The sequence below is a fragment of the Scyliorhinus torazame genome, chromosome 4 (assembly GCF_047496885.1).
Source record: "Scyliorhinus torazame isolate Kashiwa2021f chromosome 4, sScyTor2.1, whole genome shotgun sequence".
Taxonomy (NCBI): domain Eukaryota; kingdom Metazoa; phylum Chordata; class Chondrichthyes; order Carcharhiniformes; family Scyliorhinidae; genus Scyliorhinus; species Scyliorhinus torazame.
Genome location: NC_092710.1, coordinates 72,490,574 through 72,517,998, shown reverse-complemented (window position 1 = coordinate 72,517,998; position 27,425 = coordinate 72,490,574). Strand labels below are relative to the sequence as shown.

At 53.8% G+C, this 27,425-nt stretch overlaps 1 protein-coding gene across 1 annotated transcript in view; it reads right to left on the bottom strand.

Annotated features, from left to right (window-relative positions):
* Positions 1-27,425, bottom strand: part of LOC140410299 (CD48 antigen-like) — a 114,635-nt gene that overhangs the window by 14,854 nt on the left and 72,356 nt on the right. Inside the window, exons 2-3 of the mRNA XM_072498277.1 lie at positions 26,831-27,160; positions 16,068-16,358 (exon numbers count right to left, since the gene is read on the bottom strand). Coding sequence (XP_072354378.1) covers positions 16,068-16,358; positions 26,831-27,160 — 621 coding nt within the window. The remainder of the gene's footprint in view (positions 1-16,067; positions 16,359-26,830; positions 27,161-27,425) is intronic.

Below are 27,425 nucleotides of genomic sequence, written 5' to 3'. Positions count from 1 at the left end.
TGGAAGTCGGCGTGGAAGGCATGCGAACCAGGAACGAGCGGGGAGCCACTTGTCGGAGGACTTCGGCCGGTGCTGACCAGCCACCATACGGTTGATGGACGCGTACTTTGTCTCCGGAGGACAGGGGGGGCAGGTCCGTCGCTCGTGTGTCGTACCGACTTTTCTGGCGATCACGCTGCATTTGCATGTTCCGAAGAACCGTCTCATGGTCTGTTGTTGGTGCCAGGATGGAAGGTACCGTCGTCCTGAGGGAGCGACCCATTAGTAGCTGCGCTGGCGAGAGACCCGTGGATAGCGGGGCCGATCGATAGGCCAGCAAGGCAAGGTTAAAGTCCGATCCGGCAGCAGCCGCCTTGCACAGGAGCCGCTTGGCGATGTGGACACCCTTTTCAGCCTTCCCGTTCGATTGTGGATGTAGAGGGCTGGATGTCACATGAGTGAAACCATATGCTGCGGCAAAGGACGACCATTCACGGCTGGCGAAGCAGGGTCCATTGTCTGACATGACAGTCCTGGGAATGCCATAGCGAGCAAATGTTTCCTTGCAGGCCCCAATGACTGCGGACGACGTCAGATCATGGAGAGGCATGACTTCCGGGTAGTTTGAGAAGTAGTCTATAATAACGATGTAATCTCTGCCGAGCGCGTGAAATAGGTCAACACCCACCTTCGCCCAGGGGGACGTCACCATCTCGTGTGGTAGAAGTGTTTCCGGAGGTTGCGCCGGCTGAAACCTCTGACAGGTTGTGCAGTTGAGCACCATGTTGGCTATGTCTTCATTAATACCCGGCCAATATACCGCCTCCCGGGCCCTTCGTCTGCATTTTTCGACGCCCAAGTGGCCTTTGTGTAGTTGATGAAGAATCATCTGGCGCACGCATGCGGAATAACGATCCTGTCTGATTTCATAAGGACCCCGTCTATGTTGGTAAGATCATCTCGCACATTATAAAACTGGGGGCACTGCCCTTTGAGCCACCCTTCCGTCATGTGGCGCATCACTCGCTGCAGAAGGGGGTCAGTCGCCGTCTCTGCGCGTATGTGGGCCAGACTAGGATCATCAGCTGGCAGATTTGCTGCTGTCAGAGTTACGTGTGCCTCAATTTGACGCACGAACCCCTCCGCATCTGGTGGTGTGCTCACTGCTCGGGAAAGAGTGTCCGCCACGATGAGATCCTTCCCCGGAGTGTAGATCAGTTCGAAATCGTACCTCCTGAGTTTAAGTAAGATGCGCTGGAGGCGAGGAGTCATGTCGTTCAGGTCTTTGTTAATGATGTTGACCAGGGGGCGGTGGTCAGTTTCGACCGTAAATCGTGGCAGGCCATACACATAGTCGTGGAACTTGTCCAGTCCAGTTAACAAGCCCAGGCATTCTTTTTCGATTTGCGCGTAGCGCTGTTCGGTAGGGGTCATGGCTCGTGAGGCATATGCAACCGGGGCCCATGACGACGTGCTGTCTTTTTGCAGGAGTACCGCTCCAATACCAGATTGGCTGGCGTCTGTTGAGATCTTTGTAGGGCGAGTCGTGTCAAAGAAGGCCAGCACTGGTGCCGTGACCAGTTTGTGCTTGAGCTCCTCCCATTCCCGCTGATGCGATTGGTGCCAGTTGAATTCTGTCGATTTTTTTACGAGATGGCGCATATTTGTTGTATGAGAAGCCAGGTTGGGAATGAACTTCCCAAGGAAGTTGACCATGCCCAGGAATCTTAGGACAGCCTTCTTGTCAGCCGGTCGTGGCATGGCTGTGATGGCGCTAACCTTGTCTGCATCGGGACGGACCCCTGACCTTGAGATGTGGTCCCCGAGGAATTTCAGCTCCGTCTGGCCGAAGGCACACTTCGCACGGTTGAGACGCAGGCCATTTTGTCGTATGCGGGTGAAGACACGTCGTAGACGATGCATGTGTTCCTGCGGAGTGGTGGACCAAATGATGATATCGTCCACATATACACGTACCCCTTCGATGCCTTCCATCATCTGCTCCATAATGCGGTGGAAAACTTCAGATGCTGAAATGATGCCGAATGGCATCCGGTTGTAGCAGAATCTGCCAAAAGGGGTGTTGAATGTGCATAGTCTTCGGCTGGCCGGGTCCAGTTGGATCTGCCAAAATCCTTTGGACGCATCCAATTTGGTGAATATTTTGGCTCGCGCCATCTCGCTGGTGAGGTCCTCTCGTTTCGGGATGGGATAGTGTTCCCGCATGATGTTGTTATTCAGATCTTTAGGATCTATACATATACGGAGCTCGCCAGAGTGCTTCTTTACACAGACCATGGAGCTGACCCATGGCGTGGGCTCCGTGACCCTGGATAGGACCCCTTGGTCCTGAAGAACCTGCAGTTGTACCTTGAGGCGGTCTTTGAGTGGCGCAGGAACCCTGCGAGGTGCGTGAACGACAGGGATGGCGTCCGGTCTGAGTCGAATCTTGTACGTGTATGGCAATGTCCCCATGCCTTCAAAAACCTCCTGGTTGTGAGCAAGGAGGGAATGGAGATTTGCGTGGAACTCAGCATCCGGGAAGTCGGATATCTCATCTGGAGAGAGAGACATAATGCGCTGTACCAGGTGAAGGACCTTACACGCCTGTGCGCCCAGTAACGAGTCCTTTGATGAGCCGACAACTTCGAAGGGGAGTGTGGCCGTGTGCATCTTGTGAGTTACCTGTAGCTGGCAAGATCCTATGGACGGGATGACGTTCCCGTTATAGTCAACCATCTTGAGCCGGGATGGCGTGATGGGTGGTTTGACCTTCATGGCCTGGACTGCAGAATATGCAATCAGGTTGGCGGATGCGCCGGTGTCCAGACGGAAGGCGACGCGCGATCGGTTGACCGTCAGGGTGGCACACCACTCATCGGCTGGATTGATGGCATTGACCTTGTTGACATCGATGACGGAAACGCGGAAGGCATCCTGGTCATCTGCATCACTTAACTGGAAGTCTTGATGCGTGGGCTGGACGGTCCTGACTTGTCTGCGAGATTGTCGAGGATGCGCCGGATCCATGGGTTGAGCCGAACGACAGTGGGCTGCGTAGTGGCCCATCTTGCCACATCTGAGGCACTGTCGGTTTTTTGCAGGACATTGCCCTTTTAAATGTAGAGCTCCACAATTGCCGCACGTCATGACGTCACGGCGTTCGTTGCGCCACTGCGCATGCACAGTGCGATCTTGCGGTGGGCGCGCCTGCGCAGTGCGTCACTCGTTGTGGCCGTTATTTTTGACGCGCACCTGCGCGGGAGACCGCGAAAAGCGCGGGAAGCGGCCGCTATCGTCCGGGCCGTGGGTCGGGAAGTAATCGACGGCCTGGATGCGTTCGACGTCGTGGGCGGCCTGGCTTGCCGATTCGACGGCTGGGGACCCCCTCCGTGCCAACTCGGACGCCTGAAATCGGGCAAAACGGCAGGTAGCATTTTCGTGGAGGACACAGGCTTCCACAGCAGACGCTAAGGTGAGGCTTTTTATTTTAAGAAGCTGCTGGCGTAGGCCACTAGAGGCAACGCCAAAAACAATCTGGTCCCTGATCATGGACTCTGTGGTGGTGCCGTAAGCGCATGCGCTAGAATCCGGAGGTGCGTCAAGAAGGGTTGAAAAAGCTCCTCCTTACCTTGCAGGCGTTGCTGAAAGAGGTATCTTTCAAAACTTTCATTTACTTCAACTTGAAAGTGCTGGTCCAGTTTGAGGATGACCGTGTCATATTTGGATTGGTTTTCGCCTTCTTCGAACACCAGTGAGTTGAAGACGTCGGTGGCGTGCTGACCTGCGTAGAAGAGGAGCATGGCAATCTTCGTTTCATCCGAGGCACTCTGTTTTTCGGTGGCACGGATGTACAGGTCAAATCGCTGCCTGAAGAGCTTCCAATTGGTACCTAGGTTCCCCGCGACTTGCAACGGCTGCGGTTTGTCGGTGCGGTCCATGTCCAGAATGGCAGGTTAGTAGGCAGGTATCGATCCACTCCTGTACCATGTGGTGTTGGGTGTTCTGACACACAGATGAGCCAACACGGTTGTATATGGTACAACGCTATTTTATTTAAACTTACTATGTACAGTTTTGTCTTTGCACTCTGCACGTGGGGGTTCCCTGCTTGTGATGTTGTAACAGCTCTTCTCTGTTTCTTTGTCCCCAGACCTACTGACCACCAGGTGTCGTGCTCGTGCTTTTTATGTGGTTGGTGTTCTTGTCTGTGATTGGTTGTGGTGTTGTGTGCTCTGATTTGCCTGTTGGTGTGTCTATCATGATGTGTGTGTTTGAATATCATGACAGTAGTAAAACACGTTTGCTTGTAGAACACCCTCTTGCAGAGTGCTAAAACCCCGCCCACAGCTTGCACAAGCTCAGTACCCTCAACAGGTGCCAATAAAAAAAAAAATCAGAGAAGGTTCAAAATGACACTCGACAACATTTCTTTCCCCTTAAATTTCAATCCTTCTCCAGGACAGAAATACAATAAAGTAATGTGTTAACTATACAAAAGGCTGCCGGGCGACTTTGCAGTTGCGACCTATGCGTTACCACCAGTGAATCTTGTAGCGGTTGATCTGGGATCGTAGGTGAAGAAGTAGATGGAGAATCCGAACATGTGCCTACCTACCTGTTCCACTCCCCCAGCAGAGTCAACTGGCAAACCTGGAAACACAGGAACTATTTCCTGCTGAACACCACTAGCAGCAGTACCTTCTCTGAATCATAACGCAATCAAATATAGTCTTGGTGTCTGCAAACAACCCTTCTGTGTTGCAGTCTCAGGATTCAAGATACTTGGTTTAAAATTATTCCCGGTAAACACCTCTGGGTACGATAAAAGTTCTGAATGTAAACTCGATCATCCAGTTTGATCAGCCTCTCCGTGACACGATGTGGAGATGCTAGGTTTGGACAGGGGTGAGCACAGTAAGAAGTCTTACAACACCAGGTTAAAGTCCAACAGGTTTGTTTCGATGTCACTAGCTTTCGGAGCGCTGCTCCTTCCTCAGGCGAATCCTCTGAGACGTGGCAGCTATGAATGAACCAAATGCAGACGGGATTTCGGCCTTCTACCTAACAATGATTCCACCGGAGCGAACCATGTCGTGGATTGGGGAGTGGAACTATACTGGAATAAAAAATGCTTGGAATCCGCAACATCACCTGCCATTCTCTTCAATCTCTCCTTTTCAGAGTTTGGACAGCTCACAGCACCAAATCGCTCCAAACTGGATGAAAGGGCGCAGTACGCACATGGCATATGCAATTCTTGAAACAATTCACTTGTAAGCGTAGTGCCGTTGCAGGCGAATCTGGTAGACCACGAGTTGAAGAAGTTTGAAGCAGCATCTCCATTGTTACAGGAATTGCAATGTCATTATGTGATGTGAGCTTCCGACCATTTCAAATCAGCTTCTACGGCAACCAGAAACATGTGGTTCGTAAAAGGTCCCGCAAAGCACGTATGAAGTCAGGACCACAGCCTATCAGGCCACTACCAAGGATGGAGTGATGCTGGTGGTGCCACCTTCTGGTCTATCTGACATGCCGAACAGGATTTCAGATTGTTCTCCAAGTCCAGATCCATATTAGGCCACCAAACATCCGACCTGGCTAAACTTTTCATTCCAGAAGCACTAAGGTGAGCCTCATGAATTTCCTACATGACTTGCGAATGAGCAGGGGGCCAACGACTACCCGCGACCCCATAGTATGTATCAACCCGGCACACTTAGCTCATCCCTGCCCTTCACACAAGGTTTCAACTCATCATCTTCTAATAATAATCTTTATTCGTGTCACAAGTAGGCTTACATTAACACTGCAACAATGTTACTGTGAAAATCCCCTCGTCGCCACATTCCGGCGCCTGTTCGGGTACACAGGGGGAGAATTCAGAATGTCCAAATTACAGCATGTCTTTCGGGACTGTGGGAGGAAACCGGAGCACCCGGAGGTAACCCATGCAGACACGGGGAAAACGTGCCGACTCCGCATAGACAGTGACCCAAGCCGGGAATCGAACCCGGGTCCCTGGCGCTGTTGCTGTGATCGTTGGCCATTCTTGCATTAGAAATATTTTATCTTGAGACAGAATACATCTCTGTCCATCCACTGCTTAATCTGCTTTGCACTTACTGGAAAACGCGCCAGTCCTTTGTTAAGAAGGTTGCCTCAGGAGGACACGCTACCTCGAATGGAAAATTTGGTTACGGCAGACGACTCAATGTGTCCGCATTTTTGTTGTTTTTTTCCTGTTCTGGACACGATATTATACTGGTACACTGACAATGTAAGCACCCAGCCCTGGATTCTTGCTGAGGCCATGGGAGGAACACATTTCGACTCACTGAAAAGAATCATCAACAGCTCGTGGCCAGTACATATTGTCGTGTGAGTGTCCCTTTAAGAAAAGTTTTGTCTTATCACCTGACTTGTAGCACAGCTTCAGTGATGTCATTTGTGGGTGGAGCCGGGCTGTGGCTGTCAGGTGAGAGGGGATTTAGTGTTTGGGGTTTCAGTTTCGGTTTGTTGCTTTGGACTGCAGAAGAGAAGCTGCGTTTCCCTGTTTTCATTGTAAAGCTGTTCCAGGGAACATTGGGTGTGGCAAACTGCCTTGGTGACTTTAAAAATAGAGCTGCCTTCCGGAAGGAATTTTTAATCTGCTGGTTGGAGGCTGGGCCAGAATCTAAGAGAAAGGACCAGTACCATTCAAGTGAGATTACAGTGTGCTGGGCCTCGCCCTTGAAAGGGGGCTTGGATTATTGGATGTTGTATTGAATTGGAACAGTTACTACGGGGGATTCGTTAAGAGTTACATGCATACATTATTGGAGGTGTTGTGTTTTCTTTATGTTTGTTATTGATCACAAATTCTTGCTGTGTTTTAAATATGTTAACTGCATTCTTATAATAAACATTGTTTTGATATAAGCGTCTATGAAGTCTGATGAATCACACCTGAAGTGAAGACTCTTTAGGGCAGCACGGTAGCATTGTGGTTAGCACCGTGGCTTCACAGCTCCAGGGTCCCAGGTTCGATTCCCGGCTTGGGTCACTGTCTGTGCGGAGTCTGCACGTTCTCCCCGTGTCTGCGTGGGTTTCCTCCGGGTGCTCCGGTTTGCTTCCACAAGTCCAAAGACGTGCAGGTTAGGTGGATTGGCCATGATAAATTGCCCTTAGTGACCAAAAAGGTTAGGAGGGGTTATTGGGTTACGGGGATAGGGTGGAAGTGAGGGCTTAAGTGGGTCGGTGCAGACTCGATGGGCCGAATGGCCTCCTTCTGCACTGTATGTTCTGTATGTTCTTGTGCTCACTCTAGCCATATTCAAAGTAAAAGGTAAAGGTGAGGTGAACTTTACAATACACTTTGGAGTTTCTAAGCCCTTGCCCATAACAAATTGGGGGATCGTCGGATAAAAGTCCCCCTTTCGTGATTGGGTTGGCTTGGTGAACTTACAGACAGTGAGGGGTAAGCATAATTGTGTTTGCTTTTTCAGGTGCTGTATTCAAGTTTATAAAGGGAGTGTGTTGTGGACAATAGATCTTTCAGAGGCCCAGATGGTTTTTGGGGTAAGAAGGTTTGATGGTGGAAGACAAAGAACTGAAATGGACTATATTACTGTAAATGTTTGTCTGTTTTGAGTTTATAAAATGTATGTATGTTTATTGTCAAGGGTTAGGAATGGGCAGGTGAAAAGGTTTGAAAAATGAAACCATCTTTGAAGTTGATGTTTATTTTTTTTCTTGTGGGGAGGTGTCATGTGAGCGTCCCTTTAAGAAACATTTTGTCTTATCACATGACTTGTAGCATGGTTTCAGTGAAGTCATTTTGGGGGTGGACCTGGGCTGTGGCTGTCAGATGAGAGGGGTTTAGTGTTTGGGTTTCAGTTTTGGTTTATTGCTTTGGACTGCAGAAGAGAAGCAATGTTTCCCGTACTCATTTTAAAACTGTTCCTATTGAACTGAAAGCACATTGGGTTTGGTAACTTTAAAGATATAGTTGCTTTCCGGAAGGAGTTTTGAATCTGCTGGCAGCACGGTAGCCTTGTGGATAGCACAATTGCTTCACAGCTCCAGGGTCCCAGGTTCGATTCTGGCTTGGGTCACTGTCTGTGCGGAGTCTGCACATCCTCCCCGTGTGTGCGTGGGTTTCCTCCGGGTGCTCCGGTTTCCTCCCACAGTTCAAAGATGTGCGGGTTAGGTGGATTGGCCATGATAAATTGCCCTTAGTGTCCAAAATTGCTCGTGGGGTTACTGGGTTATGGGGATAGGGTGGCGGTGTTGACCTTGGGTGGGGTGCTCTTTCCAAGAGCCGGTGCAGACTCGATGGGCCGAATGGCCTCCTTCTGCACTGTAAATTCTATGAAATCTATGGTTGGAACTGGACGAGAATCTCAGGGAAAGGACCGGTCCCATTCAAGTGAGATTACAGTGTGCTGGGCCTCGCCCTTGAAAGGGGGTTTGGATTATTGGATGTTGTATTGAATTGGAACAGTTACTACGGAGGATTCGTTAAGAGTTACATACATACATTATTGGAGGCGTTGTGTTTTCTTTATGTTTGTAATTGATCACAAATTCTTGCTGTGTTTTAAATGTGTCAATTACATTCTTATAATAAACTTTGTTTTGATAAAAGCGTCTCGGAAGTCTGTTGAATCACACCTGAAGGGAAGGCTCTTGTGCTCACTCTAGCCAAATTCAACATAAAAAGTTAGAGGTCAGGTGAACATCATAATACACTTTGGAGTTTCCAGGCCCTGGCCCATAACAATATGGTGAATGAACGACCATAGAGGCACGACTGATGGAATCTTTTTACCACAAAAACGATAGCTAGACCTTCTGTGCCCAACTGTGAATACTCCTTTTCAGCCTTTGTCAGTGTTCTAGATGAAATACCAATGAGTTTTTTGTATCCGTCCCCCAGTACATGAGAAAGTACCGCCCCCACACCACAGGGCAAGGCATCGCATGACAGAATAGGTTTCCTGTCTGGATCAAAATAGGCTAGCGGGTTAGTCAATTGCAGCAGCGCTTTCACATCTTTGAAAGCCACCTTCTGTGCAGACTCTCACTTCCAGTTGGTTTCTTTTTGCAGTGGAGCTAACACTGTCGACGGGTCTGGGAATAATTTTACGCAATAGCTTACCAAAAATAACTTGAGCTCTGACATGTTCCTGGGCTCCGGGGTTTCCTTAATCGCTCAAACCTTCCCTTCCACAGGAGATAAACCTAGTGCAGTGGTTGTGTGGCTGAGATACTCCATGCTCGGTGCCTGAAAAATGCACTTGCTCTGTTTGAGATGCTGTCCTGCCTCTGAAACTCTTTTAAAAACTTGACCCAGGTTGCTGAGGTGTTGCTCCTCAGTCCTACCCTAAATTAAAATGTCACCTAGGTGGACTGCAGCATGGGGAATGACTTGTCACGTGTGCATCGCCCTTTGGAATATCGAGTGGAGGAAATGCCGAAAACCAAACAATTGGACTTGAACAACCCTCGTGTACTGCTTCGAATCTTCCTCTAGCAAGAGTTGGCACAGCAGCACAGTGGTGAGCACTGTTGCTTCACAGCGCCAGTTTCCCAGGTTCAAATCCCGCTTGGGTCACTGTCTGTGCGGAGTCTGCGCGTTCTCCCCGTGTCTGCGTGGGTTTTCTCCGAGAGCTCCGTTTTCCTCCCACAAGTGCCGAAAGACATGCTTGTTATGTGAATTGGACATTCTGAATTCTCCCTCTGTGTGTGCCCGAACAGGCGCCCGAATGTGGCGACGAGGGGATTTTCACAGTAACTTCATTGCAGTGTTAATGTAAGCCGACTTGTGACAATCAAAATTATTATTATTGTTGATAGAGCAGGCTCAAGTCCAGTTTTGAAAATGTCTTGCCTTCCACAATTGTTCAAAATAAATCACCCTCGGTAATGGATAAACTTGGAAATCTGGTTAATGCCAAACTTGGAGTCACCACATATGCACACCGTATCTTCAGCCTTAAGGACAGGAACGATTGGAGCTGCCCAATGAGAAAATTGAATGGGCTCAACGATTCCAAGCCTTTGAAGCTGTCCCAACTCCTCCTCCACTTCCCTTCTCATGGAATAGGGCACCGTCCTGGGCTTGGAAAAGTGAGGAGTACCCGAGGATCTATGTACAACTTCACAGTAGGACCACGCAATGTATCAATGTATTCTTGAGCACCTCCGAATACTTCTTGACAACATCCTCGGTCACCCTTGTGTCCATCTCCACCTTGATTTGCTTCCCATACTGCCACCGTTGTATAAAGAGGCACTGCTCGTGCATTGTTCACATTAAACATGTTGTAAGGATGCCCCTGTGCCTGCTCCGAGCTTTCCACGTGGCATGGAGCTGCTTGAAGCTTCCTCAAATTTAAATTTTCCTGTTCCGCCTTCACCTTGCTTTTCACACCCTGCATTTCTTCACTAAATGTCTCTTCTTTTTTGCGTTGGTGACAAACAGCATCCAGAAACTTGCAATTATTGTCATAATGTGGCCCTCCACAGCTAAAACATTCCACTGCTTTCAAGTTTTTCCTGGGAACTTCTTTCTGTAATTGGTGCAGTGCCCCCCTGCCCGGGCACTACTATTAGCCTGCTGAATAGCTCTGGCATTGCTGGCAACCATTTCTAAACCCTGAGGAATTTCTAGAGCCTTCTTAAAGATAAGTGTGGCTTCACTCAATAACTGACGCTGAATGTTGCCTTTGTTAATGCCGCAGGCCAGCCTCTCTCGAAGCATATCATCTAAAACTGTTCCGAAATCACAGCGTTCTGAAAGCTGGCATAATTCTCCCACAGAATTAGCTATCAGTCGACCTGCGTTTTGAAAATGATTATGAAATTTGAATGTCTGAACGATCACCAAGGGCTTTGGATTATAGAGGTTCTGGTCCAGAGCGATTAAGTCTGCAAATGAAATCTGCCCTGGTTTGCGTGGCGTGACCAGCTTCCTCATCAACTTGTTAGTCCTCCCCCCCACCCCCCCCCCCCAACACACACACACACACGTGGGAGAACCAAGCCCTGCTTTGCAGCATCCTCTGCTCCATTTGCTCAAAAGAAGTGCTGCAGCCTCTCCTCGTATTCTGCCCAGTCCTCACTCCGCTCATTAAACTCTCCCGCTGCCCCAAACAAAGCCATTTTGTTGCTAATTCAAACTTTCATCTAATAAATTCACAAAGAAACCAGATATCCACTGTATGCACCCTGGTGTTGCCAACTCGAACAATAAAAAAAATGTGATTTCTTTCTCTTCCGTTTCTCTCTCGTCACCAAAGATTTGTTGACTTTGATACCACAAACAAGTGAGTCAAATGCATTGATAAAAAAAGGAACTTCTTTGTATAAATAAATAACGTTTAACAAAATGAGTAATAACTATGAAAACAGCTCTAGTAAAAAAGGCCCAGCTTGCAGAACACACTCTTACAGACTATATTAGCCCACCCAAAGACTACTCATAACCCTCAACAGACGCCATGAAAACAATTACATAGGAGAAGGCCTTATAAGAACACCCTGTGACCCTTACTCTCCACACACCTGAATGAGTGCAGCTCCAACAACACTCAAGAAGCTGGACAGCATCCAGGACAAAGCAGCAACACATAACTTTTGCCCCACCCACAGACACTCAAACCCTCCACCACCGACGAACAGTGGCAGCCGTGCGCACCATCTACAAGTAACTTGGTATCTACAAGCACTGCAGTAACTCACCAGGGTTCGTCAGACAGCACCTTCCAAACCCACGAGCGCTACCACCTAGAAGGACAAGGACAGCAGATACCTGGGAACCCCAGCTCCTGGAAGTTCTCCTCCAAGTCACTCACCATCCTGATTTGGAAATATATCGCCGCTTCTGCACTGCCCCATTACCTACTTCCTCGTCGCCATTCAGGGCCCCAAACTCTCCTTTCAGGCTAGCAGTGTCTCAGTTGCAATTCCTTCAATTTAGTTTATTGCTGATCCCAATTTGGTCGCTTCTACACCGGGTAGACTAAATGCAGACTGAGGAACTGCCTTGCACAATACCTTCGTTCAGACTGCAATCCTGACCATTTCCTATTTCTTGCCGTTTTAACTCAGCACCTTGCTCGCATGTCCATATGTCTGTCCTTGTTCTGCCGCAATGTTCCAGTGAAGCTGGTCGCAAGCTGGAGGAGCAGACCTCATCTTCCGGTCGGGCACGTTGCAGCCCTCCAGACTCAATGTAGAGGTCAGCAACTTTAGATTGTGAATCTCCTCCCCTTATAAAACATCTCACACACAGAAACAACGGAAATAGAAGCAGGAGGAGGCCATTCGGCCCTTCGAGGCTGCTCCGCCATTCGTTACGATCATGGCTGATCATCAAGTTTAATACCCTGACCCCGCCTTCCCCCCCATATCCCATTGATCCCTTTAACCCCGAGAGCTATAGTTAATTCCTTCTTGAAATTACACAATGTTTTGGCCTCATCTACTTTCTATGGTGGTGAATTCCACAGATTCACCACTCTCTGGGTGAAGAAATTGCTCCTCACCTCAGTCCTAAAAGGTTTACCCCTTATCCTCAAACTATGACCCCCTCGTTCTGGACTCGCCCACCATCGGGAACATTCTTTCTGAATCTACCCTGTCTAATCCTGTTAGAGTTTTGTCAGTTTCTATGAGATCCCCCCTCACTCTTCTAAACTCCAAAAAATATAATTCCAACCGATTTAGTCTCTCCTCATATGCCGTCTTGCCCATCCAATGCCCTCTTGAATGCCTCGATTGAACTTGCCTCCACCACACTAAAGTGAAGTGAATTCCAGACCAAATCACTCGTCGTGTGAAAAGATTTTTCTCACGTGTAAGAATATGCCAGAGGGTAGTGAGTGTCTGGAATGTGCTGCCAGAGGTAGTAGTAGAGGCGGGTACAATTGTGTCTTTTAAAAAGCATTTAGATACTTACATGGGTAAGATGGGTATAGAGGATTATGGGCCAAGTGCGGGCAACTGGGACTAGCTGAATGGTAAAAACTGGGCGGCATGGACTGGTTGGGCCGAAGGGCCTGTTTCCATGCTGTAAACTTCTATGATTCTATGATTCTATGATATGACAGTCCCGCCGTCCCAGGAATCAGTCTGGTGAATCTTTGCTGCACCCCCCCCCCCATAGCAAGGACATCCTTCCTCAGATAAGGCCACCAAAACTCCACACAATACTCCAGGTGTGGCCTCACCAATGCCCGACACAATAACAGTAAAACATCTCCATTCCAATACTCAAATCCTCTCACTATGAAGGCCAACCATTTGCCTTCTTTACTGCCTGCTGTACCTGATCGCTTACTTTCAGTGACTGATACACGAGGACAACAAGGTCTCGCTGAGTATCCACCTCTCTCAATTTACACCCATTCAAATAATGATCTGCCTGCCTATTTTTGCTACCAAAGTGGATAACCTCACATTTATCCACATTATACTAAATCTGCGATGCATGTGCCCACTCACTCAGCCTGTCCAAATCCCACTGAGTCATCTCTGTATCCTCCTCACAGCTCACCCTCCCACATACCTTTGTATCATTTGCAAATTTGCAGATAATACATTTAGATCCCTCGTCCAAATCATTAATATACAATCTGAACAGTTGGGGTCCTAGCACAGATTCCTGTGGTACCCCACTAGTCACTGACTGCCAATCAGAAAAGGCCTATGTATTGCCTCAATGCAATCCCCCCGTCCCTCCCCCCAAACCAGGTCATCTGTCTCTTGTTCTTAAACTTGCTACTTTTTGTTGCAATCTCTCACAGCTACATTTTACTATCTAACACATTCTCCCTCCCTTCGGTTCTAACGAAGAGGTGAAAGGACTCGGAATGTTAACTCTGTTTTCCCCTCCTTACAGGTGCTGCCAGACCTGCTGAGTTTATCCAGCCGTCTCTGTTCTTGTTGGTGAGGTGGGGATTGTCCTCCTTGGACCCAGCACCCACGTCTCCCTGGAGAGAGAGTCAGCCCTCACAGTGGCCTTCTGGTGGGTATCATAGATTCCCTGCAGTGCAGAAGGAGGCCATTGGGCCCATCGAATCTGCAACAACCCTTGGAAAGAGCACCCCATCCTCGGCCCGATTCCCCACCCTATTCTTGCAAACTACCTGGAAGGGCAAATCCACCAATGCAAATCTTTGGACTGTGGGAGGAAACCGGAGCACCTGCAGAAAGCCCACGCAGGTATGGAGCAAATGTCGACACTGACTGTCGCCCGAGGTCGGAACTGAACTCGGGTCCTTGCCGCTGTGAGGCAGCAGTGCTAATCACCGTGCCGCCAGAATTAGCTGGGTCTTTTTGGAGAGTGTTAGTTGGATTCCTTCACCGGTTGCAAGAAAGGAAATTCAAGCCTTGAAGCTCCAAAAACATGCCAGTGGGATCAGATCTAATCACCACCTGTTACCGAGCATGGCACAGACCTTTAGGCCAATTCATTGGCCACCGTCCAATCAATCAAACCGAGTGCTCACTAATCTCTCTGTCATTGGTCAAACTCCCCAATTTAAACCAGCACAGTCTCCCAGACTCCCCTGCTTGTATTAAAGGTGCAGGCGTCTTGCATGAAAATCACAGATCCACTAATCACCCGTGGATCAAAAATGCGACAGCAAAATAAAAGAAAGGGGAATGAGGGAAGGATTCTTACACGTGAGAAAAATCTTTTCACACGACGAGTGATTTGGTCTGGAATTCACTGCCCTTTAGTGTGGTGGAGGCAAGTTCAATCGAGGCATTCAGGAGGGCATTGGATGGGCAAGGCGGCATCAGGGGAGGCGTTGGCATAGTGGTACAGTTTCTGGACTAGTAATCCCGTGGACACGTAATCCAGAGACCCAGGGTCGTGCTCTGGGGACCCAGGTTCCAATCCCGCAATGAGAGATGGTGAAATTTGAATTCAGGAAAATAAAATCTGGAATTAAAGATCTGAGGAAGGCCATGGTCCAAGGTCGATTGTCGTAAAAACCCACCAGGTTCGCTAATGTCCTTTAGGGAAGGAAATCTGTCGATCGTACCTGGCCTGGCCTACATGTGACTCCAGACCCACAGCAATGTGATTGACTCTCAATTGCCCTCAGGGTTGGGCAATAAATGCTGGAGGTCCCAGGTTCGATCCCGGCTCTGGGTCACTGCCCGTGTGGAGTTTGCACATTCTCCCCGTGTCTGCGTGGGTTTCGCCCCCCCCAACCCAAAGATGTGCAGGCTAGGTGGGTTGGCCACGCTAAATTGCCCCTTAATTGGGAAAAAATAATTGGGTGCTCTAAATTTCTTTATAAAGTAAACAAGGTGCAGGGGTACGTGGAAAGGGCAGGAAAATAGCACAAAGTCATGATGCTTGTTGGAGAGCCATTGCAGAGATAAAGGGTTCAATGGCTTCCTTCTATCCATCGAATCATTCCAGGGCAGGAGATGACCATTCAGCCCATCGAATCTTCACCGACCCATCTAAAGGGCATCCTACCTAGTCCCACATCCCCGCCCTGTCCCCGTAACCCTGTGCACGGATCATAGCCAATCCACCTAACCTGTATATCCTTGGACTGTGAATCATGGAATAGAATCTAGGCGCAGGAAGCCATTGAGCCATTGACTCTACACCGACCCACCGAAAGTGCACCCTACTCGGCTCCCCCACTGTATTCCCGTGGCCTGATCGAACCGTTGGACACTAAGGGGCAATGTAGCATGGCCAATCCAACTAACCTGCACAGTTTTGGACTGTGGGAGGCAACCGGAGCACCCGGAGGAAACCCAGACTCCGCACAGACAGTGACCCAACGGGGAATCGAACCTGGGACACTGGTGCTGTGAGGCAGCAGTGCTAACCACTGTACCACCGTGTCGCACCTCTGCACCATTGAATTCTGAGACTCTGTGATATCCTCACTGTTCCTCTTCCCATCTTGAAAACCTGGACACAATCGCCCTTTAACTTTCTCCATTCCAGAGACACCAGTCCAGTCTATTGACGCTGAACCCTTGGGGTCCCGCAGTTGTGTCTGAATCCACTCCATTCCCGACTCCAGCTTCCCCCTGGCAGATACAAGGTGGACACTGACCTGTCTGTGTGTGTTGACAAGGTTCACCTTGACTGAACGCTGCGCTCTCCTCACTGACAGGGTTCTGGACTGTGCAGCGGTAGTTGATGGAGCCGGACATTCCCACCGACACTTCCAACTGCTCCATATTCCTGGAGACTGGCTGAACGGAGTCGTCCCTGTCAAAGTCTCCGACTGGAGACCAGCTATAGGAGACACGATCTCCCCTCTCCACGGAGCAGCGCAGGGTCACGTTACAGACCTCACTAATGGTGGTGTTGATCAACTCTACTCGAGGCTTGGATACCGGCTCTGTGTGAACAAAGAGAGGCTGTGAGTATGGTTCGGAAGAGGTCCTGTCCCCAGACTCTCCCCTCGGTGAGAGACGGGACTGAGAGGCTCCTGTCTCCAGATTCTCCCCTCGGTGAGAGACGGGACCGAGAGGCTCCTATCCCCAGACTCTCCCCTCGGTGAGAGACGGGACTGAGAGACTCCTGTCCCCAGACTCTCCCCTCGGTGAGAGACAGGATTGAGAGGCTCCTGTCCCCAGACTCTCCCCTCGGTGAGAGACGGGATTGAGAGACTCCTGTCCCCAGACTCTCCCCTCGGTGAGAGACAGGATTGAGAGGCTCCTGTCCCCAGGCTCTCCACTCGGTGAGAGACGGGACTGAGAGACTCCTGTCCCCAGACTCTCCCCTCGGTGAGAGATGTGATTGAGAGGCTCCTGTCTCCAGACTCTCCCCTCGGTGAGAGATGTGATTGAGAGGCTCCTGTCTCCAGACTCCCCCCTCGGTGAGAGACGGGATTGAGAGGCTCTTGTCTCCAGACTCTCCCCTCGGTGAGAGACGGGACTGAGAGGCTCCTGTCTCCAGACTCTCCCCTCGGTGAGAGACGGGATTGAGAGGCTCCTGTCTCCAGACTCTCCCCTCGGTGAGAGACGGGATTGAGAGGCTCCTGTCTCCAGACTCTCCCCTCGGTGAGAGACGGGAATGAGAGACTCCTGTCCCCAGACTCTCCCCTCGGTGAGAGACGGGATTGAGAGACTCCTGTCTCCAGACTCTCCCCTCGGTGAGAGACGGGACTGAGAGACTCCTGTCTCCAGACTCTCCACTGGGTGAGAGACAGGATTGAGAGGCTCCTGTCCCCAGACTCTCCCCTCGTTGAGAGACGGGATTGAGAGACTCCTGTCTCCAGACTCTCCCCTCGGTGAGAGACGGGACCGAGAGGCTCCTGTCTCCAGACTCTCCCCTCGGTGAGAGACGGGATTGAGAGGCTCCTGTCTCCAGACGCTCCCCTCGGTGAGAGACGGGATTGAGAGACTCCTGTCCCCAGACTCTCCCCTCGGTGAGAGACGGGACTGAGAGACTCCTGTCCCCAGACTCTCCCCCTCGGTGAGAGACGGGACTGAGAGACTCCTGTCTCCAGACTCTCCACTGGGTGAGAGACGGGACCGAGAGGCTCCTGTCCCCAGACTCTCCCCTCGGTGAGAGACAGGATTGAGAGGCTCCTGTCCCCAGACTCTCCCCTCGGTGAGAGACGGGACCGAGAGGCTCCTGTCTCCAGACTCTCCCCTCGGTGAGAGGCGGGACTGAGAGACTCCTGTCTCCAGACTCTCCCCTCGGTGAGAGACGGGACCGAGAGGCTCCTGTCTCCAGACTCTCCCCTCGGTGAGAGACGGGACTGAGAGGCTCCTGTCTCCAGACTCTCCCCTCGGTGAGAGACGGGATTGAGAGACTCCTGTCTCCAGACTCTCCCCTCGGTGAGAGACGGGACTGAGAGGCTCCTGTCCCCAGACTCTCCCCTCGGTGAGAGACGGGACTGAGAGGCTCCTGTCCCCAGTCTCTCCCCTCGGTGAGAGACGGGATTGAGAGACTCCTGTCCCCAGACTCTCCCCTCGGTGAGAGACGGGACTGAGAGGCTCCTGTCTCCAGACTCTCCCCTCGGTGAGAGACGGGACTGAGAGACTCCTGCCCCCAGACTCTCCCCTCGGTGAGAGACGGGATTGAGAGACTCCTGTCCCCAGACTCTCCCCTCGGTGAGAGACGGGATTGAGAGGCTCCTGTCTCCAGACTCTCGCCTCGGTGAGAGACGGGACTGAGAGGCTCCTCTCCCAGACTCTCCCCTCGGTGAGAGACGGGATTGAGAGGCTCCTGTCTCCAGACTCTCCCCTCGGTGAGAGACGGGACCGAGAGGCTCCTGTCCCCAGACTCTCCCCTCGGTGAGAGACGGGACTGAGAGACTCCTGTCCCCAGATTCTCCCCTCGGTGATAGACGGGATTGAGAGGCTCCTGTCCCCAGACTCTCCCCTCGGTGAGAGACGGGACCGAGAGACTCCTGTCCCCAGACTCTCCCCTCGGTGAGAGACGGGACTGAGAGACTCCTGTCCCCAGACTCTCCCCTCGGTGAGAGATGTGATTGAGAGGCTCCTGTCTCCAGACTCTCCCCTCGGTGAGAGATGTGATTGAGAGGCTCCTGTCTCCAGACTCCCCCCTCGGTGAGAGACGGGATTGAGAGGCTCTTGTCTCCAGACTCTCCCCTCGGTGAGAGACGGGACTGAGAGGCTCCTGTCTCCAGACTCTCCCCTCGGTGAGAGACGGGATTGAGAGGCTCCTATCTCCAGACTCTCCCCTCGGTGAGAGACGGGATTGAGAGACTCCTGTCTCCAGACTCTCCCCTCGGTGAGAGACGGGATTGAGAGGCTCCTGTCTCCAGACTCTCCCCTCGGTGAGGGACGGGAATGAGAGACTCCTGTCCCCAGACTCTCCCCTCGGTGAGAGACGGGACTGAGAGACTCCTGTCTCCAGACTCTCCACTGGGTGAGAGACAGGATTGAGAGGCTCCTGTCCCCAGACTCTCCCCTCGTTGAGAGACGGGATTGAGAGACTCCTGTCTCCAGACTCTCCCCTCGGTGAGAGACGGGACCGAGAGGCTCCTGTCTCCAGACTCTCCCCTCGGTGAGAGACGGGATTGAGAGGCTCCTGTCTCCAGACGCTCCCCTCGGTGAGAGACGGGACTGAGAGACTCCTGTCTCCAGACTCTCCCCTCGGTGAGAGACGGGATTGAGAGGCTCCTGTCTCCAGACGCTCCCCTCGGTGAGAGACGGGATTGAGAGACTCCTGTCCCCAGACGCTCCCCTCGGTGAGAGACGGGATTGAGAGGCTCCTGTCCCAGACTCTCCCCTCGGTGAGAGACGGGACTGAGAGACTCCTGTCTCCAGACTCTCCCCTCGGTGAGAGACGGGATTGAGAGGCTCCTGTCCCCAGACTCTCCACTGGGTGAGAGACGGGACCGAGAGGCTCCTGTCCCCAGACTCTCCCCTCGGTGAGAGACGGGACTGAGAGACTCCTGTCTCCAGACTCTCCCCTCGGTGAGAGACGGGATTGAGAGGCTCCTGTCCCCAGACTCTCCCCCTCGGTGACAGACGGGACTGAGAGACTCCTGTCTCCAGACTATCCCCTCGGTGAGAGACGGGACTGAGAGACTCCTGTCTCCAGACTATCCCCTCGGTGAGAGACGGGACTGAGAGGCTCCTGTCCCCAGACTCTCCCCTCGGTGAGAGACGGGATTGAGAGACTCCTGTCCCCAGACTCTCCCCTCGGTGAGAGACGGGATTGAGAGACTCCTGTCCCCAGACTCTCCCCTCGGTGAGAGACGGGACCGAGAGGCTCCTGTCCCCAGACTCTCCCCTCGGTGAGAGACGGGACTGAGAGTCTCCTGTCTCCAGACTCTCCCCTCGGTGAGAGACGGGACCGAGAGGCTCCTGTCCCCAGACTCTCCCCTCGGTGAGAGACAGGATTGAGAGGCTCCTGTCCCCAGACTCTCCCCTCGGTGAGAGACGGGACCGAGAGGCTCCTGTCTCCAGACTCTCCCCTCGGTGAGAGACGGGACTGAGAGACTCCTGTCTCCAGACTATCCCCTCGGTGAGAGACGGGACTGAGAGGCTCCTGTCTCCAGACTCTCCCCTCGGTGAGAGACGGGATTGAGAGGCTCCTGTCCCCAGACTCTCCCCTCGGTGAGAGACGGGACTGAGAGACCCCTGTCTCCAGACTCTCCCCTTGGTGAGAGACGGGACTGAGAGGCTCCTGTCCCCAGACTCTCCCCCTCGGTGAGAGACGGGACTGAGAGACTCCTGTCCCCAGACTCTCCCCTCGGTGAGAGACGGGACTGAGAGACTCCTGTCCCCAGACTCTCCCCTCGGTGAGAGACAGGATTGAGAGGCTCCTGTCTCCAGACTCTCCCCTCGGTGAGAGACGGGACCGAGAGGCTCCTGTCCCCAGACTCTCCCCTCGGTGAGAGACGGGATTGAGAGACTCCTGTCCCCAGACTCCCCCCTCGGTGAGAGACGGGATTGAGAGGCTCCTGTCCCCAGACTCTCCCCTCGGTGAGAGACGGGACCGAGAGGCTCCTGTCTCCAGACTCTCCCCTCGGTGAGAGACGGGATTGAGAGACTCCTGTCCCCAGACTCTCCCCTCGGTGAGAGACGGGACTGAGAGACTCCTGTCTCCAGACTATCCCCTCGGTGAGAGACGGGATTGAGAGGCTCCTGTCCCCAGACTCTCCCCTCGGTGAGACATGGGATTGAGAGACTCCTGTCCCCAGACTCTCCCCTCGGTGAGAGACGGGATTGAGAGACTCCTGTCCCCAGACTCTCCCCTCGGTGAGAGACGGGATTGAGAGGCTCCTGTCCCCAGACTCTCCCCTCGGTGAGAGACGGGACCGAGAGGCTCCTGTCCCCAGACTCTCCCCTCGGTGAGAGACGGGATTGAGAGGCTCCTGTCTCCAGACTCTCCCCTCGGTGAGAGACGGGATTGAGAGGCTCCTGTCCCCAGACTCTCCCCTCGGTGAGAGACAGGATTGAGAGTCTCCTGTCTCCAGACTCTCCCCTCGGTGAGAGACGGGATTGAGAGGCTCCTGTCTCCAGACTCTCCCCTCGGTGAGAGACGGGATTGTGAGGCTCCTGTCCCCAGACTCTACCCTCGATGAGAGACGGGATTGAGAGACTCCTGTCCCCAGACTCTCCCCTCAGTGAGAGACGGGACCGAGAGGCTCCTGTCTCCAGACTCTCCCCTCGGTGAGAGACGGGATTGAGAGGCTCCTGTCTCCAGACTCTCCCCTGGGTGAGAGACGGGATTGAGAGGCTCCTGTCTCCAGACTCTCCCCGCGGTGAGAGACGGGACTGAGAGGCTCCTGTCCCCAGACTCTCCCCTCGGTGAGAGACGGGATTGAGAGACTCCTGTCTCCAGACTCTCCCCTCGGTGAGAGACGGGATTGAGAGGCTCCTGTCTCCAGACTCTCCCCTGGGTGAGAGACGGGATTGAGAGGCTCCTGTCTCCAGACTCTCCCTGCGGTGAGAGACGGGACTGAGAGGCTCCTGTCCCCAGACTCTCCCCTCGGTGAGAGACGGGATTGAGAGGCTCCTGTCTCCAGACTCTCCCCTCGGTGAGAGACGGAAGCGAGAGGCTCCTGTCCCCAGACTCTCCCCTCGGTGAGAGACGGGATTGAGAGGCTCCTGTCTCCAGACTCTCCCCTCGGTGAGAGACGGGACTGAGAGGCTCCTGTCCCCTGACTCTCCCCTCGGTGAGAGACGGGATTGAGAGACTCCTGTCTCCAGACTCTCCCCTCGGTGAGAGACGGGACTGAGAGGCTCCTGTCCCCAGACTCTCCCCTCGGTGAGAGACGGGATTGAGAGGCTCCTGTCCCCAGACTCTCCCCTCGGTGAGAGGCGGGATTGAGAGGCTCCTGTCTCCAGACTCTCCCCTCGATGAGAGACAGGATTGAGATGCTCCTGTCTCCAGACTCTCCCCTCGGTGAGAGACGTGATTGAGAGGCTCCTGTCCCCAGACTCTCCCCTCGGTGAGAGACGGGATTGAGAGGCTCCTGTCCCCAGACTCTCCCCTCGGTGAGAGGCGGGATTGAGAGGCTCCTGTCTCCAGACTCTCCCCTCGATGAGAGACAGGATTGAGATGCTCCTGTCCCCAGACTCTCCCCTCGGTGAGAGGCGGGATTGAGAGGCTCCTGTCTCCAGACTCTCCCCTCGGTGGGAGACGAGATTGAGAGACTCCTGTCTCCAGACTCTCCCCTCGGTGAGAGACGGGACTGAGAGGCTCCTGTCTCCAGACTCTCCCCTCGGTGAGAGACGGGATTGAGAGGCTCCTATCTCCAGACTCTCCCCTCGGTGAGAGACGGGATTGAGAGACTCCTGTCTCCAGACTCTCCCCTCGGTGAGAGACGGGACTGAGAGACTCCTGTCTCCAGACTCTCCACTGGGTGAGAGACAGGATTGAGAGGCTCCTGTCCCCAGACTCTCCCCTCGTTGAGAGACGGGATTGAGAGACTCCTGTCTCCAGACTCTCCCCTCGGTGAGAGACGGGACCGAGAGGCTCCTGTCTCCAGACTCTCCCCTCGGTGAGAGACGGGATTGAGAGGCTCCTGTCTCCAGACGCTCCCCTCGGTGAGAGACGGGATTGAGAGACTCCTGTCCCCAGACTCTCCCCTCGGTGAGAGACGGGACTGAGAGACTCCTGTCTCCAGACTCTCCACTGGGTGAGAGACGGGACCGAGAGGCTCCTGTCCCCAGACTCTCCCCTCGGTGAGAGACGGGACTGAGAGACTCCTGTCTCCAGACTCTCCCCTCGGTGAGAGACGGGATTGAGAGGCTCCTATCTCCAGACTCTCCCCTCGGTGAGAGACGGGATTGAGAGACTCCTGTCTCCAGACTCTCCCCTCGGTGAGAGACGGGACTGAGAGACTCCTGTCTCCAGACTCTCCACTGGGTGAGAGACAGGATTGAGAGGCTCCTGTCCCCAGACTCTCCCCTCGTTGAGAGACGGGATTGAGAGACTCCTGTCTCCAGACTCTCCCCTCGGTGAGAGACGGGACCGAGAGGCTCCTGTCTCCAGACTCTCCCCTCGGTGAGAGACGGGATTGAGAGGCTCCTGTCTCCAGACGCTCCCCTCGGTGAGAGACGGGATTGAGAGACTCCTGTCCCCAGACTCTCCCCTCGGTGAGAGACGGGACTGAGAGACTCCTGTCTCCAGACTCTCCACTGGGTGAGAGACGGGACCGAGAGGCTCCTGTCCCCAGACTCTCCCCTCGGTGAGAGACGGGACTGAGAGACTCCTGTCTCCAGACTCTCCCCTCGGTGAGAGATGGGATTGAGAGGCTCCTGTCCCCAGACTCTCCCCTCGGTGAGAGACGGGACTGAGAGACTCCTGTCTCCAGACTCTCCCCTCGGTGGGAGATGGGATTGAGAGGCTCCTGTCCCCAGACTCTCCCCCTCGGTGAGAGACGGGACTGAGAGACTCCTGTCTCCAGACTATCCCCTCGGTGAGAGACGGGACTGAGAGGCTCCTGTCCCCAGACTCTCCCCTCGGTGAGACATGGGATTGAGAGACTCCTGTCCCCAGACTCTCCCCTCGGTGAGAGACGGGATTGACAGACTCCTGTCCCCAGACTCTCCCCTCGGTGAGAGACGGGATTGAGAGGCTCCTGTCTCCAGACTCTCCCCTCGGTGAGAGACGGGACCGAGAGGCTCCTGTCCCCAGACTCTCCCCTCGGTGAGAGACGGGATTGAGAGACTCCTGTCCCCAGACTCTCCCCTCGGTGAGAGACGGGATTGAGAGACTCCTGTCCCCAGACTCTCCCCTCGGTGAGAGACGGGACTGAGAGTCTCCTGTCTCCAGACTCTCCCCTCGGTGAGAGACGGGACCGAGAGGCTCCTGTCTCCAGACTCTACCCTCGGTGAGAGACGGGACTGAGAGTCTCCTGTCTCCAGACTCTCCCCTCGGTGAGAGACGGGACCGAGAGGCTCCTGTCTCCAGACTCTCCCCTCGGTGAGAGACGGGACCGAGAGGCTCCTGTCCCCAGACTCTCCCCTCGGTGAGAGACTGGACCGAGAGGCTCCTGTCTCCAGACTCTCCCCTCGGTGAGAGACGGGACTGAGAGACTCCTGTCTCCAGACTATCCCCTCGGTGAGAGACGGGACTGAGAGGCTCCTGTCTCCAGACTCTCCCCTCGGTGAGAGACGGGACTGAGAGGCTCCTGTCTCCAGACTCTCCCCTCGGTGAGAGACGGGATTGAGAGGCTCCTGTCTCCAGACTCTTCCCTCGGTGAGAGACGGGATTGAGAGGCTCCTGTCTCCAGACTCTCCCCTCGGTGAGAGACGGGATTGTGAGGCTCCTGTCCCCAGACTCTCCCCTCGGTGAGAGACGGGATTGAGAGACTCCTGTCCCCAGACTCTCCCCTCAGTGAGAGACGGGATTGAGAGACTCCTGTCCCCAGACTCTCCCCTCGGTGAGAGACGGGATTGAGAGGCTCCTGTCTCCAGACGCTCCCCTCGGTGAGAGACGGGATTGAGAGACTCCTGTCCCCAGACTCTCCCCTCGGTGAGAGACGGGACTGAGAGACTCCTGTCTCCAGACTCTCCACTGGGTGAGAGACGGGACCGAGAGGCTCCTGTCCCCAGACTCTCCCCTCGGTGAGAGACGGGACTGAGAGACTCCTGTCTCCAGACTCTCCCCTCGGTGAGAGACGGGACAGAGAGGCTCCTGTCCCCAGACTCTCCCCCTCGGTGAGAAACGGGACTGAGAGACTCCTGTCCCCAGACTCTCCCCTCGGTGAGAGACGGGACTGAGAGACTCCTGTCCCCAGACTCTCCCCTCGGTGAGAGACAGGATTGAGAGGCTCCTGTCTCCAGACTCTCCCCTAGGTGAGAGACGGGACCGAGAGGCTCCTGTCCCCAGACTCTCCCCTCGGTGAGAGAAGGGATTGAGAGACTCCTGTCCCCAGACTCTCCCCTCGGTGAGAGACGGGATTGAGAGGCTCCTGTCCCCAGACTCTCCCCTCGGTGAGAGACGGGACCGAGAGGCTCCTGTCTCCAGACTCTCCCCTCGGTGAGAGATGGGATTGAGAGACTCCTGTCCCCAGACTCTCCCCTCGGTGAGAGACGGGACTGAGAGACTCCTGTCTCCAGACTATCCCCTCGGTGAGAGACGGGATTGAGAGGCTCCTGTCCCCAGACTCTCCCCTCGGTGAGACATGGGATTGAGAGACTCCTGTCCCCAGACTCTCCCCTCGGTGAGAGACGGGATTGAGAGACTCCTGTCCCCAGACTCTCCCCTCGGTGAGAGACGGGATTGAGAGGCTCCTGTCCCCAGACTCTCCCCTCGGTGAGAGACGGGACCGAGAGGCTCCTGTCCCCAGACTCTCCCCTCGGTGAGAGACGGGATTGAGAGGCTCCTGTCTCCAGACTCTCCCCTCGGTGAGAGACGGGATTGAGAGGCTCCTGTCCCCAGACTCTCCCCTCGGTGAGAGACAGGATTGAGAGACTCCTGTCTCCAGACTCTCCCCTCGGTGAGAGACGGGATTGAGAGGCTCCTGTCTCCAGACTCTCCCCTCGGTGAGAGACGGGATTGAGACTCTCCTGTTCCCAGACTATCCCCTCGGTGTGGGACAGGATTGAGAGGCTCCTGTCTCCAGACTCTCCCCTCGGTGAGAGACGGGATTGTGAGGCTCCTGTCCCCAGACTCTACCCTCGATGAGAGACGGGATTGAGAGACTCCTGTCCCCAGACTCTCCCCTCAGTGAGAGACGGGACCGAGAGGCTCCTGTCTCCAGACTCTCCCCTCGGTGAGAGACGGGACCGAGAGGCTCCTGTCTCCAGACTCTCCCCTCGGTGAGAGACGGGATTGTGAGGCTCCTGTCTCCAGACTCTCCCCTCGGTGAGAGACGGGATTGTGAGGCTCCTGTCCCCAGACTCTACCCTCGATGAGAGACGGGATTGAGAGACTCCTGTCCCCAGACTCTCCCCTCAGTGAGAGACGGGACCGAGAGGCTCCTGTCTCCAGACTCTCCCCTCGGTGAGAGACGGGACTGAGAGGCTCCTGTCTCCAGACTCTCCCCGCGGTGAGAGACGGGACTGAGAGGCTCCTGTCCCCAGACTCTCCCCTCGGTGAGAGACGGGATTGAGAGGCTCCTGTCTCCAGACTCTCCCCTCGGTGAGAGACGGGATTGAGAGGCTCCTGTCTCCAGACTCTCCCCTGGGTGAGAGACGGGATTGAGAGGCTCCTGTCTCCAGACTCTCCCTGCGGTGAGAGACGGGACTGAGAGGCTCCTGTCCCCAGACTCTCCCCGCGGTGAGAGACGGGACTGAGAGACTCCTGTCTCCAGACTCTCCCCTCGGTGAGAGACGGAAGCGAGAGGCTCCTGTCTCCAGACTCTCCCCTCGGTGAGAGACGGGACTGAGAGGCTCCTGTCCCCTGACTCTCCCCTCGGTGAGAGACGGGATTGAGAGACTCCTGTCTCCAGACTCTCCCCTCGGTGAGAGACGGGACTGAGAGGCTCCTGTCCCCAGACTCTCCCCTCGGTGAGAGACGGGATTGAGAGGCTCCTGTCCCCAGACTCTCCCCTCGGTGAGAGGCGGGATTGAGAGGCTCCTGTCCCCAGACTCTCCCCTCGGTGAGAGGCGGGATTGAGAGGCTCCTGTCTCCAGACTCTCCCCTCGGTGGGAGACGAGATTGAGAGACTCCTGTCTCCAGACTCTCCCCTCGGTGAGAGACGGGATTGAGAGGCTCCTGTCTCCAGACTCTCCCCTCGGTGAGAGACGGGATTGAGAGGCTCCTGTCCCAGACTCTCCCCTCGGTGAGAGACGGGATTGAGAGACTCCTGTCTCCAGACTCTCCCCTCGGTGAGAGACGGGACTGAGAGGCTCCTGTCCCCAGACTCTCCCCTCGGTGAGAGACGGGACCGAGTTACTCTTATCTCAAACAAAACTGAAAAATACTCACCATAAACATGGAGAGAAAGTTGTTTTTTTTGATTTGTTGATGTTTCCAGGGACACTGTGTAAATTCCTTCATCGATTCTTTCGAGTCCGTTTATCTGAAGTGTAAAATTCACAAGCATTTGGACTCTTCCTGCGAATCTGCCTGGAAAGATCTTTGTTCTGTTGATGCTGGTTTCATATCGGGCGATAGTGATTTCAGTGCTTCCAATGAATTTCCAGGTGATTTCTGCATCCTTTGGGATTGGGTAAATTTCCACAGGTAACCACACAGATTGTCCCAGGCTCCCATTCACCGGATAATCTGGAGTTTTAACACTCACTTCACCCAGACCTTCAAATGGTAAACATAAAAGACAATTTACTGCCTCTCTCTCACACAAAATCACTTAGTTCTGCTCTACGCCTCTGTTAGTGAAACTTGTGGAACATCACAGGTAACGGAGCAGGGAATGAAAAGGCAGCAAATGGAGACAATTCTCCAGAGATGAGCAGGTGAGACATAGGGTCAGTACTGAGGGAGTGCTGCACTGTCAGAGGGTCAGTGCTGAGGGAGTGCTGCACTGTCAGAGGGTCAGTACTGAGGGAGTGCTGCACTG